We start from the raw sequence: 16,342 nt of genomic DNA, 5'->3' as shown, positions 1-16,342 counted from the left end.
GTAGTAACCTTTATATTTTATGCAAGGACTTCAAGTGCTGCATAAGCGGTTTTCTTTGCTTTATCACCCTTCAGTAACAGGATTTAATCACAACATCACATGGAGCAAGACCACACATTTGTCGAGTCTTCACATTCATACGTAAAGTTGATTATCCTCAGTAGGCACAGACTTGCACCAAGGCACACAAATACCCCCATCTAAACACCCAACATCAATTGCACTGCACACACAACACATCGAAATCCTCTCTGTGTTACACATGGTTTACTGGATGGCAAACACCATCTGAACACTCAAACACGCAGATAGTCCCACGGGTTAACGACCACTTCCCTACATAAAACACACCTTTACTCTCAAAGAATAAACATATGACTACAAGTCACTTTAGTAGAAGGAACTCTCCTTCCCCTGACTGTACATAAGTGCATGTCTGTTCCACAAACAGACATGCACGTATGCACATGCACGGTTGTTATTCACGCAGACCTGTTGCTCCAGATTATTGCAGTATGTCCTGAGAACCTTCCACAAATTGATTGTATGCATGTTCTACCTAAGTGGCCACAGCACTGCAGAACCACACAGTAATGTTTTCTCACTAACTAAGCAGCTAGACTGTCACTAATTCCACATAATCTCAGTACATTCCATGAATACTCTCAATATAGGTGGCATGCACCTCTCCAACAACGCTTACTACACAGCTCTACAAGCCAGTAGTGGCCTTACCATAACCAACTAGATCGAGTTGCATGCATGCTACACAACCACACCGTTTTCGAAAACTACCCATGTGAAAACAGGTGCTGGTGCAAAGGGGTTTGACATTCCTGGATATCAACTCCAGGAACCGTGCTGCACAACAACACACATGAATGTAGACACAACCCGTGCTTTAGGGAGGCTTGGTTTCTTGACAATTATCCCTCCTCTTCCCTGCTCATAGTCCATTATATTTAAATTGCAAATCTTCTGACAAATGTTTTAGCTCTGCTGTTGGCTATACATGTTAAAATTAATCTTTATATTACTGCGGCAAACACTGTCACAAAGCGCTTTTTATTAATAATTGTTGTCCGGAAACAAAAACAATATCTGACATCACCTGGAGAGTTTCAAGGACTAAGTGCAACATTCACCTTTGTTCAGCTGCCGCTGTGTAGGAGAACAGACTGATCAACGACAGGTGGTCTTTGGGCTTTAGGTGAGGAGTGTTTGACCACTGTGCTTATCTACGTAAGGAGATTAACGGGCTAAGCCACTAAGGAGTGCCAGAGTTGTTCGAGTTGTTTACCTCTCAGAATCTAGTATTAGGCAGTCACCATCTCTTCTGCCTTTCATTTTATATCCATTCCTCTCCATGCTAGTTTCCTAGCCAAAGGCATTCCAGTAAGATCACGATTCACAATGGCAATTCTTTCTGTGGCTTTAAATAATGGACAGCTACAGAGAGGCATGCATTCTGTCAATCTCTTGGGAAGTGCGATTTCTGCAAACATAGAAGTAAAAAGGATTTTTTGTGAGATGCACGATTGGCGGAGAATGCGTTTGATGCTCAATCTTGTCCAGTATATTAAGTTCAGAAAATATGAAGCAACCTCTGCAAAGACTGACAGCCTGTCCGATTTCGTATCCCCGATCTCCTGGATTGAGGAAGATCTTGCCTCCAGGTCCAGGGTCTGCATGAGTTTCCAAATGGGCAGGTCGCTTCAGTGATTTGTTGTGTGGAACCTAGCTCACATTACGGCAAAACCAGCTGAAGGATCCTCTGATAATTTGAATCAAAATCCTTGGGCTCACGGTGTTCCCTGTGCCATCTTCTTTCCTGCGGATAAATGTCTCTTCTTGCAACAGGTGAGTTTCTCAAAGCATCCTGCAAGGTTGGTGGGTGAAGTACATTCCATGATTTGCCTTGAATTCGAATTATATGTCTTTTAAAAGGAGACCATTTGCTTGTAACAACCTTATTTCTGTGCCTTAAGCACAGTTCTAGAGTTCTTACTAATCAGGAAAAGGGGTCTTGCCCTATAATTGCACAATATGCTGGGATGTTCCACTAATAACTGTTTTGGCTTCCTACTACTGACGTTTGTTTGGGTCCTGGCTGGAACCTTTTCATTAGGAACTGGGGAGGAAGGGAAGCAAACTCTACTTAGTTGGCATGGAACTGATACATCTGTGGAATTGTAATTTCACTGGTGCATTATTTCTGACCAACATTTTTGTACGAAGCGAAGACTTGGGCCCCTCACTGCAAAGTATTCATAGAACACCCCATAAAAGGTCAAATCCCTTACAATTTTGAATTCTGTAGTAATTTTTACAAAAGACAAACTGTCCTAAATCGAAATTCAGCTTCAAAGTCCTCTGCACTCTACAAATAGACTTCTGGGTACATTCCCGGGCTCCTCACTAATGTTTGCCCCTAAAGAAACCTGCACCACCCACTAATTTGCTCCTCAGTCCACCTTCACCAAACCCACAACTCATACTCTATGAGTACTTTGATAAGTCCTTACATAAATGAATACTAACACCCCTCACCACTCCATCCTTCGGGGCACCTTGTCCATCCTCTTCGGTGAACACACTGAATCCCTCCTTCAGACCAGCCCACCCCATCACTTCCCTATTAGCCGAGGACTGAGCTGACATTCAGGCCCTGCAATCTACAGCATAATTAGCTGCTCACATTGTTCTGCAACTGGACTCAACTCTTCCAAAAATATATTCCGCCCTTCCTCAGTGGTGAAATATACACTTACTGTCAGTGAATTTTCCCCTTTGGGTGAACTTTTAAATGAACCACAGTTTAACACCAAAAGATCATACACTACAAACGTACACATACACTAGGAGCAGGTAATGATTAACATGAAACAATCATACAAAAAATGTACATTTTATTTAAGAAAATTATTTTAAAAAACAGTAGCTAAAACCCCAACAATGTGGAATATCAAAATAACATATTACAAGACAAGGGACAACACACTCGGAAAATGATTCCAATTAAAAGATGGGGAAGAAGTCACTAGAATGAATTAATTAATAATTCCTGTTCCAGATTATACATTCAATTTCTTAATTACAGGAGAATCATTTTTCAGTGGCTTAGTGTTTCTTCACCCCAACAATTGCATCAACGCGTTTCGGTTAAGGCATATAAATGTTCAAAGCCAAAAACCTTCTTCAGGAAAAATAATAATGTCCCAATAATACACAAAATCTTATTGATCAGTGAATGGATGTTTTCAACGGTACTGCTAGAGTCAGCTACCTTCGAAAAATACCTTAAAAATACGTATCCAGTGTGCGTATAGAATTATACTGCACTACGTCATCAAAGACGGTATAGTCCCGTTCTTCGTAAAAGTGGACAGAAGAATCTTCTATTTCCACATGAGCCAGACCGCCCGCAGCCTGCTCGTATCAGTTTCTTCACCGCAACGTGGGGTTCTGTATCCTGTTCACTCCGCTGTGCGTTTGTAGTGTATGATCTTTTGGTGTTAAACTGTCGTTCATTTAAAAGTTCACCCAAAGGGGAAACTTCACTGACAGTTTGTCTTCTGGTACCCCACCCCCTTTGGGTTCATTCGGGTCCCTCTCTTTTGTTACACGGAAACGCCAGAGACGCTGTGGAACTTTCCTGTCCTTTGGAGCCATTAATCCAATGGTCCATTAATCCAAATCCACTGCTCGCCGCCTTGTCTTTGTGGGTGGTCCCACCAACGCTATCGAGTGTGGATCCTGACTGTTGCCCGAGGTAACATCGTGGGAAACAAACACCTAAGGAGGCTGCAGGGGTAGCGCGGCAGGGACTCACTATCCCAGGAGTCCCTGCGTGACCACCTGACATCTGGTCAGCGCCCCCCTGAGTGCCCCGCCCACCACCGCCTCGCCTATATCATCAAGCGAGAGCCCATCTTGCGGGACGCCGGGCGAAGCCCGGGCAAAGGGCGGGCCGTCTGTGGCCGTCCGGGGCCAGCAGGGGCCGGGACGGGCCACCCCCCTACCAACTCCGGTAAGCCTTCTGCCCATTATAAAACGAGTTGCTCATGTCTGCATTTTCACCAATGGCAACACGCTCAGGCAGATGCTCACGTAAGGGGGGAAACACCACGTTAGGGACTATGGACAATTTCATAACCCGTGCGGTATCAGTGGTAGAAAAGGAGATCATACTAGCGGAACGCAGACTGTCACGGGAATATCTGGCTCATAGACGATCCTCTATGGGGTCCCTCGCACAGGCTAAATCACCCTCAAATAGCCTCATACCAGCCGACTCTAACACTGCTGCCATTCCTAGTGATACACAACCATGTGTCATTGACACACGACGGGCTAGTGACTTTTATGAAATTACATCTGACCAGGCTCCCCTACAAAAATCTCCTACGAACGTTCAAACAAACAACACTCAAACCTCAGTACCATTGTCCTTACCCTTAGTAATGATACATGACGCTCCCTCAGTCCACCTCCTCAAATCACCCCCTAAGATGACAGGGCGAACAGCTGCTAAAAGGAAAAGATTGGTCACCCCTCGTAAAGCGTATAGATTAAAAACCCTAAAAAGAATACGTAAGAACTTCATGAATGTAGGTGACCAGAGCCAAAAAGTAGCAAACCATCTAATGAACAACGGGAATGAGCATGGAGAATCCATGGAGCATAATAAAACAAGAGAGCATGCCGACACAGTTGTTACTATAGAATCAGCCAATAACTCTGTAGAAAAACCGGCACCAGGGAAGCTGACGGAAGAAATTCTTTCACTCATGACATCACTACTACAGCCAGTAATAGTAAAACTGGAAAGGCTAATGGACCGTTTGGACAAATTCGAACAAACATCTTTGGATAATTTTTTCGCCCTGAAAACGCTGGTAAAACTTCACTCAAAGATTGATCAAGAATCTGTAAGATCGGAAAAAAGTCCAATGTCACCCAGACCAGCACATCAACCTGGTCCAGCTATGAAAGACAGGGCTATGAACTCAAAAAAGCAGGTGGCCTCGAGTAGGTCAAATACTGTGCAGGAAGAACCAGGTATGGAGTCCCCGAAAAACTCAATAACCAGTGATAGACCGAAACCGGCTGATCCACCAAAACCGGCTCCACGTAAAATTAAACAAACATCAAAGTCTACCACCCTGGAAACTAAGGCACCTGTTAATCCAACAAAGGGAACGCAAGCTGCAGCCACTTGCAATAACATCAATGCCCAAACATCTGACTGTAGCACTGTTCCGCATAAGCCCAAAAGGGCTTACAATGCACATCTTCCACCAGGATGCCAACCGTATGTGGTAGTTCTCACCGGGGTTCCACAATTAAAACCAAATAAAAGGGAGTCATACGACGAGCTAAAAAACAAGACCTTGTATTGGCTAAAAGAAAATAGACCTCTGCCCTACACAGTAAACTGCCAGGTTATCCACGTCCGAAGAGTCAGTTGGGTGGGAACAAGATTAAAAGACATTGAAGGAGATTGTATCCTGGTGAACTTTAAAGACCCCTCTGTTGCCCAACTTGTCTATAGCCAACAGCCATGCAGTAATAATAGAGGAATTGGGACCTGCGACCTTAGTTATTTTTACCCGATGCAAGGGGAACAGATTAGCAGAGTTCCACTTCAACATGGGATGACGACTAACAAATATTCCTTTTTTGACCCTCCGACACCACTTGAAAGAATACCACCGTTAACCGTAGGGTCAGATAAGAACTGGTCATGGTGGGGTTACTGACAAACAAACAAAGAGGTTGCACCCAAAGGTCCGCCTGCCCACCCATTCTATAAGGATCTGCAGGTAGGGAAAGCCGCAATCGTTGAAGGTAGCATTGGGGGCCACGGTTCCTTTCCACGTCCCTTGCACAACCAAGTTCATTGGTCTCAGGCAGTCGCACTGACAATCCCGGAGGTCCCCAAGGAGAGCCATCTCTCGGCTACAAGCCACTTAATTGATCGAGAACCCATTGGCCTTGAACCCTGTAAGCCAAAGCGTGACTTAAAGATCTTGTCATGGAACATTGCTGGGTTGTCCAGGAACCTGTGCGACAGAAACTGGAGCTCCTTTATTGAGGAGCATGACATCATACTTATGCAGGAAACATGGGCCACCAATATTATACACAGACTTGGCTTCAAAACGTTCTTCAAGGGGGCAATTCCATCATTAAGAGGTAGACCCTCTGGGGGTCTAATAATATGGACAAGTATCTCCCTGGACGTTGTTGTATCACCACTGTATTTTCCCTCTAAAGACTTACTAGGTGTTAAGATAACCACGAAAAACATGGGAGATGTATATATGATAAATGTTTATAATAGACCCTCCCCACGAAATAAGGCATCATTGGTTATTGAACAACTCAGTTCTTACTTAGTTAACATAGAGCCGGATTCCAAAATATACATAGGAGGGGACTTCAACTGCCAGTTCGAACCCATAGTGGGGCTCGAAAAATTACTAGAAACAGAAGATAGAGCGCTTGACATCCCCCCCTTAGATAATACAAAACATGTAAAATGTTCAGTGGCTGCTATGCAAATTTATGAACTGACTGTATCGCATGGATTGCGGGCATGTAATGGTCGATTAAACCCAGATAAACCGGCCAATTCTACTTTTAGTAAAGGTTTGTCTAAATCCCTGATCGATTTTATGTTAATTTCAATAAACCTCTGGTACCTATTGTTGGCCTTCAAGGTTGTGAACAGACCCGAAAGTGACCACTTCCCCTTACAGTTAGGATTATTATCTGACCCTTTTTTGATGCAAGACTGCGGGATGGAAAATGAGAGCGGGGTAGCTGAGGTTGCTATTTCTAACAATAGGAAGGCAATTAAATGGCCCCACATTCTAGCAAAAGAAGAGACACTCATGGGAATTTATAACATCTTCTCAGATATCGTCCCCCAATATGCAAACACAAGGCTGGGATCCCACGAGGTTTTGGAAATGCATTATCACCTAGTGGAATCTCTAACTCCCCTCCTGAGTAAATGTTGTACTACTAAAAAAGTTAATGTAAATAGGCAACTGGAACTAGAAACGCCCTGGTACAACGAACAATGCAGTATAGCAAAATCGAACCTAATAACTGCAGTGAAATCTAAAGACCAGATGAGGGTTAGAGAGTGTAGGAAAGCTTATAAAACCCTTATGTTTAATGCAAAAAGGGAATGGGACGATCAAAACTGGGAAGACCTTTTGAGTGCAGCTAGGAGACATGATCAATGCACTTTCTGGAATTTAATAGCCAAAAATAACAAAAAAGGCTGTTCCAATAGGGATTTCTTCCTGGATGAAAAGGTTTGGTTTGACCATTTTGTGGGTTTGTATGATCAAGTAGGGTCCTCTGGTGTATATAATGACCCCGGGTTTCTTACTCAGTGCACAACTCCGGTGCAATTTAGTATTAATGAAACGCTCTGTGCTATAAAAGCAGTTAAGGCAGGGAAAGCTCCAGGTCCGGACAAGTTACCTGGCGACTTGTTCACCCATAATTTGGAGGTATGGAGCCCGTATATAAACTTTTTGTGCAATTCAATTTTATTGGGCACCCCGATCCCTGAAACATGGAAAGGGGCGGAAATTATAACTATTTATAAAAAAGGGGATCGTTACAATCCAGGGAACTATAGACCGATTAGTTTAATCGATATTTTACAGAAAATTTTTGCTAGACATATTTTAAATCGGCTTTTAATATGGATTGATGACTCTGAAATCCTATCTAATTATCAAGCAGGGTTCAGATCCAAGACTAGCACTGTGGACCAAGTGTATAGATTTATGTGTATATGCTGGAAGTATGTTAATATTAAGAAGAGTAGCATATATGTTGCATTTATGGACCTACGCTCTGCGTTCGATCTTGTCCCCCGCCACTTATTATGGGAGTGCCTAAAAAAGATGGGCGTCCCGGACGATTTGTTAGGTAATCTTATAAAATTGCATACAGACAACTTTGCTAAAGTAAGGTGGGGTAGAAATGGAGAACTTACCCGATCCATTCCAGTGAAAAGAGGTGTGAGACAAGGGTGCGTTCTAGCACCAACCCTCTTTTCATTGTTCGTAAATGATATCCCCCACTACTTAGCTCAATGCAATCATGATTCGCCGAAATTGTGCAGCGAGGCAGTCACTGCATTACTATTCGCGGATGACACCATCCTCATATCTCAAACTCCGAAAGGCTTGCAAAATCTAATAAATAAATTTAATAGTTATTGTGTAATGAAGGGGTTAGAAATAAATTCACCCAAAACGAAATATATGGCAATTAATCCCTCCAAATCCTTTAAGAAGAACTTGGTCCTAAATAATAACAAACTTGAATATGTGGAGTCTTTTGACTATCTGGGCATTAGGCTGGATAGCAGAATGTCTTGGGCGAACCAACTCGACAAAAGCAGGTTAACACTTACACAGAATTCATTGCCCATCTTAAAGATTCATGGTGGGAGTATATCTAAAGCTATTACACCTGCGATTGACGTGTTCCAAGCAAAAGCCCAATCCGCCGCCCTGTATGGGGCCGAAATTTGGGGGCCTTATTCTAAAAAAACATTTGACGTTGTAGAAAACAAGTTTTTCAGACGCCTACTTAGACTACCCCTAAGAACACCTTTGGCGTCACTCTACTTAGACATTGATGTAAAGCGTACTGATTTCTTGTGTTTTTTGCGACCACTGCTTTATTGGGTGCGATTATGGTCTACCCCAGAACTAAGTAACTACAGAGCAGGCTTATTGGAAATTATGGAATTAGATTCATTCAACACAAAAGTGGCTGAGACATGTATCTTACTGGTTTACAGTAATAGGTCTATCACATTACTGGGAAACACCAGCTGTATCTATCACCTTGCCTAATAGTTGTAAGATCCAGGTAAAATCTGCCTACTGGAACTATGTGAATAATCATATATATGAACGTGCCACTGGACAACTAACGTCCACATTCTTGCAATTCAAGGATCTTCCATCATTTGAACTTTTTATGGACGAAATTGAGCCACCCCTGGCTAAATCTGTCTTTCTTAAATTCAGATATGGAGTGTTACAGATTAAATCAAATTCCTGCCGGTGGGGAGGAGTAAGTAAAGATCCTCATTGTATTTCATGTGTACTAAACCAGAAAGAAGATGAGGCTCATATCCTCTTCTTTTGTCCATTATATGTTAAATCTCGAAAAAAATGGATCATGCCTCTATGTAAAAATATGGGGACACGTTCATTCAAAGAGGCAGAAAGAATATTTAGAACCTCTAACAGTAGGCTATTAGTGTTTGGTCTGAGTAGGTTTCTCCATGGTGTTTGTATAATCAGAAAGAAGCTTGGATTACCATTTTAGGATTAATTGATTTTAATATTAGTCTTTTAATATTTTTACTATTGTATATAACTGTTTTAAAGAGACATAAAAAAAAAAAAAGTTGATTGAACTGGTCGAGTATGATACCCTGGTATGTATATCCCCCTTAAAACCCATGATTAATGAATATGCCCTGAATTGCACTTTGTCCAAACAGCGCTTTTGTACAATATGAATGTTTTTAAAGTTTTTATTCATTGTAACAAATTTCTATTTCATGAAAAAGTATGTGTATTATATGTATGTTGGCTTAATGACAAAAATGTCGAATAAAAGCTTTTACTACTACTACTTTTGTTAGAGAAATATACACTTAGCCTTCCACTGCACAGACCAATTAGCATTTCATAACATACTCCAAGGCACTCTAAAATCCACAAAAACGTCAGACAACACGAACAAAACGTGGAAAGCATCACATGCCTAACCGCTGAATCAGTGTGGGTGTTAGACTGGACCCAGCACGTAACCCACTACAGTCAAGTCACAATGACTGATGACAATTCTGTAAATGCAGCTCTCGGAGTGTTGATCTTTTTGAGACTGTCTGCCTCACCCATGCCTACCACAGGCGCAATGACTGGCGTAGAGATGACTGAAGACCGCTGGGCTTAATACTTGCCCATTCTTTAACTACATATAGCAGCAAGTACCACTACAAGCTTTCATCTCAGAATTGTCATCCGCTGATTTCCATACAGCTCAGGCTCACTATGTCCCCAGAACAACCTGTCCTTTCACTGCTGGCCTGACAGTACCCAGATTTCCTTAAAATGTCCAAGCCTGACTGGAGTGTTACTTGTCTGCTGAGGGAGGGAGTAATTAGAAACAGTGCCTTTAAATCATAGTGGTCGTAGGTCCACGTCTTCTGCTCATTAATCCAATGCGTAAGAAAATAAACAATGATGTACCTTCACAATGATGACAGTTACCATCCATGAACTCCCAGGTCTGGGCTGGTACCAAACCATCTAGCTTTCAAACATGACTGCCTTTGTTTCGTCTTTCAATCAATCAGTCACTGAACTTGTAAAGCGCACTACTCACCCGTGAGGGTCTCAAGGCGCTGAGGGGAGAAGGGGGGGTGGCTGCTGCTACTGCTCGAAGAGACAGGTCTTGAGGAGCTTCCTGAAGTTGAGCAGGTCCTGGGTCTGCGGCAGGTGGGTGGGGAGGGAGGGTGTTCCAGGTCTTAACAGCGAGGAAGCAGAAGGATCTGCCTCCGGAGGTGGTACGTTGGATTCATGGGACGGCAGTGAGGGCGAGGCTGGCGGAGCGGAGCTGGCGGGCGTGGGTGTAGAAGTCGAGTCTGTTGTTCAGGTAAGCTGGTCCGGAGTTGTGGAGTGCTTTGTGTGCGTGGGTGAGGAGCTTGAAGGTGATCCTCTTGTTGATGGGGAGCCAGTGAAGGTCTCTGAGGTGGGGGGTGATGTGGCTGCGTCGGGGGAGGTTGAGGATCAGGCGGGGCGAGGCGTTCTGGATGCGTTGTAGTCGCTGTAGGTGTTTGGTCAGGATTCCTGCGTAGAGTGCGTTGCCGTAGTCCAGCCGGCTGCTGACGAGGGCTTGGGTCACCGTTCTTCTGGTTTCGATCGGGATCCACTTGTAGATCCTGCGAAGCATGCGGAGGGTGTTGTAGCAGGAGGAGGAGACGGAGTTTACTTGATTCCGATGGTGACCCGCTAATCACTGTTGAACTCAACTACACCAGTGTCCTGTCCTAGGCTTACCTCAATACCAAATCCTGAAGCATAGGCTCCTTGCTGACTTTTAAACAACACAAAGAACCCCCTCATTCCGAACAAAGTCCACTCGTTTCCAGACCAAGATCGGATCTAGTTAAGTTCTTTGCTTGTTCACTTAGCATGACATTCCATGCTCAATGACATTCAGAACATCTCCAGTACCCTTCATGCAGTGATCCATCACAGCAGCCTCTAAATGTGGCACATGGGAAGACGGATACTTCGCTCAACGGGTTCCAAGGCCTTCCATCTCTGACCATGTCCATATGACACTTTGTTCCATTTTCCTTCCTCAATCAAAGCTCAATGACGGCCACCTTCTCCCAACCAATTTGAACTCTTGCCTTGAGTGAGACCATGTGCAGGAAAGAAACAAACCAAGAGACAATTCAGTTTGTGTTGTGGACATTAAACCTAAATACCATGAAATCTCTGATCATGTTAATTTGTAGGATCTGCCAGCCACTCTTTAGAAGTCACAACTATGGGAGTAGATCATTTGATTAGACCCATCTGAAACTTTTTAGATATCTTTGGATGATCCCAAGCCTTCAGGGCTAGCTGTTCGGTAACATCTAAGAACAGCTCTGTGCAAACTAGTGTTAGTCTCTTATTCTGACATAATAGAATGTTGAACAATCACACCAGACTCATGCACATCTCAAGCCAAGGGTGAACATGTTACCAAGTTTGTGGTACAACGGCTGCATCATTTGGTGTGTCTTGTGATCTTTCCAGACATTTTGTGCCCGATACCGCTCGATAGTGGTCAGAGAGAAGCATAGAGGTACTATTAAAATATAGCATTACGGAGCTTTTACTTAATGTTTTTTTATTTGTTGCATTTGGCAGGTGCCATCATGTTTAAAAGCCCTGGGATGAGAAGTTCAGCGCTGGCCAGGGCACAGGCTCAGCTGTCCGGGCAGAGAATCCCGATGGCCCCCAAGGATACTAACGACGAACTGCAGGTGAGGGCCCATGTTCATTCTGCAAAAACAGAACCATAACCTGGACCCCTGCCCTCTCCAACGACACCCCTTTCATGCAGGATTTACTTGTACATTTTGACGTTTTCTGTCCCACTTGCCATAATGCTCTGTCTGCAGAAACCGTACTGAAATGGTATGGTACACCCAGAGTGCCTGGGTATAAAAAGTGATACAGTCAGACATGCTGCTTTCATAAAGACAAAATTGTAATGCATGAGTTAACTTCCAGGGATATAACTAGAAATTGCTCCCTCTGAGCAACTTTTCTCTGACGTGAAAGGGCATTGGCATTATTCATACCGGTATTTATATTGCAGTCCAGATAAATCTGATCAATATATACATAATCAGGGGCAAAGAAGACACGTCTAAAACCTATATGCATTTTTTACTTTACAGTCTAAAGAAATATTTTATACACTGATTAAGTATCAGAACCCCAAAGGCTCCTATAAGACTTCTGTAATTATGCATGCAGCTCTGTTACATGAACTTAATTATGCCTTATGCTTCAAAGTCTGTTTCATAGTTTGTGTATTTTGTTTTTTTAGGAGTACATGAATGCACTAAATAAAAAAGCCAGTGTATTGAAACATAAAAAACCCAGCGCTCCTGGCCTGAGTGATTTGAGCGATCTTTCCACTGAGAGTTCAGAAAGCCCAAAAAAGACAAAAGACAATGAAGCTGTCAAGCCCCTAAAAGACTCTGTTGGTCAGAGCAGGTTCCTAAAGAAAAAGCAGAATGTAGAAGAACCTGCGTTACCGTCACAAGCCCGACCAAACATACAGAACGACAATAAGCCGAGACCAAGCTCCAACCCGGTGCGCCCTTCCACGACCAGATCTAGTGCGGCCCTGAGGAAGCTTGCTGAACTGGAGAACAAGATCAGGAGCAGGAAGCTGGAGGCTGAGCCTTCTGATGTGGACTCTGATCTGAGGACTTCTGATGAGCGGCCGTTTTCTGCCAGGTCTGGCAGCGATCTGAGTGGCAGAGGCAACCGGTTTCTAAAGAAAACTGATGTGGATCAGAGGCTTCCAGGAGCAGAGATTCAGGGCCACAAGAAAGTGAATGTTGGCCCTCCCAACCAAAGGAGAACAGCAGCTAAATCTGAGGTTGTCCTGGAGAGCGAGGAAGAGGAAATCAAAAGACTCATAGGGAGCTCAGTGGAATTTTCTGACGAAAATGACAACTGGTGGAAGCGTCCAAACTCTACACCGCGACAGATGTTTGGCGCAAAGGTGAGAGTGATTCTAGATATGTCCCTTTGTATGTTTTAACTGACCCTGGGTTTTGACCTAGTTTGACTTCCAGACCAAATTATTGCATAATAAAATACGTTGAACCTTAAGTGCATGTGAGCCAGTTACACGGCATATAGTCTTAGTCTGTAGCAATTGGCAGTGTGCAAAACAAACCGCAGTGTAGTAAAATGACATTGCAAGTTCCAAATGTTTTGTGACTTCCAATGTGAACACTGCAATTTCTTGCTATTCACATGGATAAAGGGACCTGCAAAGTCTTGTCCCGTTTGTTGTGGCTTGTGAGAAAATATACGTATGCTTTATGATTGCTTGTGCCGCCTCGAAGCATGGAAAGATAATCAAATGCCCTCGTCACTCCAAAACCATTCACACAGTTGAAGCTAGCCCGGAGGTAAGAATCCACTCGGTCAACAATTAACGCATTTGTAGAGCACTGCTTGTCACCCAGGGGTTATACAGGCGCTTGCTGCTGGTCTCATTCGAACAGCCAGGTCTTGAGTCTTTTCCTGAAGGTGGTCAGCAATGGTGTAGTGCAGAGGTCGAGAGGTAGGTCATTCCAGGCTTTGGCGGCAAAGTGGGAGAAGAAGAACCCTTCAGTGCAACTGCATCATATGTGTGGTATCTTTGCGAGGGTGAAGTTTGCTGAGCGGAGGTTCCTGTTTGGCTGGTGGAACTGCAGGCAGTGGTTCATGTAGGTGGATCCTTAGTTATGGAAGGACTTGTAGGCGTGGGTCAGGGTCTTGTGAATGACAGCTGCGAGCCTCTGGAGGAGCAGACCACTGTTGTTGCATGGTCTGCTCCATGGTCTCCCATTTTACCCTGGCATCCCTTTTACAAATTGGTACTTTCTTATTGCATTGCAATACTTTTTCCCGCAAGCATCTTGATGTAAAGATGAGCCATCAAGTTGCATACTCGTGCTAATTCTCATCCGTTCATGAAATTAAAATAAGCATGTATTGCACCGTTTAATTTTTCCTTTTGGTTAACATATTACTAGGTGAAAAGAACACCATCCCCTCCTACGAAGGGCTCTCCCCGGAGAAGTTTGCACCGCACTGCATCTTTCCACAGCCAAGGCTCTGTTCACAGGGGCCCATCCAGACTCAGTTCCCGAACCCCCTCACCGCCCAGCAAAGGCACCCCAAGGCATACCAGAAGAACACGTTCACTATCCAGGTCACCCATGTCCTCAGTGAGAAGTTCTCTCAACAGCAACTCCACACCCAGGTTCAAGCTCATGAGCCGAAGTCGCACTCCCATTTCTGGAAGAAGTGACATCAAGTCGCTCGATGAGCTGTTCTCCAGAGCATCAGTGATCGACAGTGTGGCAAGCGAAAGCTCTACTGGTGAGTTTCTATCTGACCATATATGCAGGGTTTTTTTATTTTTAAAAGGATTAAAATGTTCTGTGTTTTCGAGGAAATATGTTTAAAATTATGCTTGTATGCAAATAAATGAACCACCTTAGTGCATTTTAAGGCATTGAAGTGTTTCTCCGTGAGTAGATAAAGGAGACTGATCTGTTATGATTGAGATCAAGGGGCAATGTTCTAGAGTTCACGGTTGGGTCCCTGGTAAAAACATATTCACAGTATAGCCTAACATGATCTACAGTTGAATATTTTCTGTAATTTTTTTCGGTTAGTCGGACATGGGCTCTGCAAGTTATAAATAAAACCCTCATGCACACTATTGTGAAATAAAATATTTTGCACTGTGACCACATGCAGGTTATGTCGATACAAGCTCATTTATGTCCTGCAGACTCCACACCGCCACTTCAGACAACCTTGTGGTGCACTAGACAACATAAAGCTGCAGTTTCTGGGACTGATTACAGGTCTGCATACATGGCCCACAGCGAAGGATCATACCCAGTAGCACGCAACCATTTACTTAAAACTAAAAAAACATAGATGCTCTTTTAGGGCTACCAGTGGGTTTTTGAGTTAATTATAACCTAACATGAACCCTAAGCTTTTAAACTTATGTGAGGTATTTGTAAAGCTAGGGAGCAATGACCGATTGTAGGAAGGTAGATCCCTGACTATGGTTGCCCCCAACTTTTTGCCTGGTGTTTTGCTGGTTTTCTGACTTAGTTGACCTGAGGCCCTGCTATTCAGGACCTCAGGCCCACTGCTCTCTCTGTAAAATGGATTCCATGTACCTTAGGTACATATCTAAATTGGATACTGAGCCACCTTATCAGTCCCTGTACAGTGTACCTTAGGTACCCAGGGCATAGGTGTACCCAGGGCCTACCAGGGGCTGCAGCATGTATTATGCCACCCCTGGCTGGCCATCCAAATCTGACACAACTGGCTGCTTGACAGCTGGGGCAAGGTGGTGTAATCACCCTTTGCTTTAGATATAGTATACCTATATCTAACCCTAAAATGGACACACAGATCTCCTATCAGTCACTCCTATGGCAGGCCTTAACAATCCTGAAGGCAGAGTGCTTGGAATCGTGTGAGATGGTGCTCTGGCATGAGCTGAGCCTGTCTGCGGCTTTCGGGATCCATCCCTTAGCCGTTTCCATGATATCGCATACCATATACTCTTAAGTGCATTATAATCCTCGCGGTTATGTGCCAACTCTGGTATCGCTTTATCAAAACATGTCGAGTAAGGTGTCACACGAATTGGAATACTAACCCCTCGCCAATTCTGGCGACGGGGTTAGCATTCCACCCTTCTAGAGGGACACGACATGCCTGTAACCTATAACCCGGTTAAAAGTCAGACAGAGCCTTAGCATCCACAAAATGGATGCTGCCACCGAGACACAAGTCTGCCCTCCTGCTGCTGGGAGTCCTCCCAGAGCAGGAGATAAGGACAAAGGGTTTCCTGCCAGGGGCGGTGCCAGCACCGTCCCAGACAGGGTTTTGTGTATTGTAGGTAGGCAGGGCTTCAGAGGAAGGTGACTGCACGTGGCACCCCGGTGCTCACT

The 16,342-nt window shown here is 44.0% G+C and overlaps 1 protein-coding gene across 3 annotated transcripts in view; it reads left to right on the top strand.

Moving 5' to 3' along the window:
- C12H19orf44 (chromosome 12 C19orf44 homolog) overlaps window positions 1-16,342 on the top strand; it is a 39,979-nt gene that overhangs the window by 2,797 nt on the left and 20,840 nt on the right. For 2 of the 3 annotated variants that reach the window (XM_078670600.1, XM_078670601.1), the window contains exons 2-4: window positions 11,988-12,103; window positions 12,676-13,362; window positions 14,387-14,735. In XM_078670600.1, coding sequence (XP_078526726.1) covers window positions 11,996-12,103; window positions 12,676-13,362; window positions 14,387-14,735 — 1,144 coding nt within the window. In that variant the 5' untranslated portion in view covers window positions 11,988-11,995. Of the gene's footprint in view, window positions 1-1,763; window positions 1,861-11,987; window positions 12,104-12,675; window positions 13,363-14,386; window positions 14,736-16,342 lie in introns of those variants that run through there. The other variant, XM_078670599.1, reaches the window with a different exon arrangement.

The sequence above is a fragment of the Lissotriton helveticus genome, chromosome 12, assembly GCF_964261635.1.
Source record: "Lissotriton helveticus chromosome 12, aLisHel1.1, whole genome shotgun sequence".
In the NCBI taxonomy this organism is placed as follows: Eukaryota; Metazoa; Chordata; class Amphibia; order Caudata; family Salamandridae; genus Lissotriton; species Lissotriton helveticus.
This window is presented reverse-complemented; position numbering and strand designations above follow the sequence as displayed.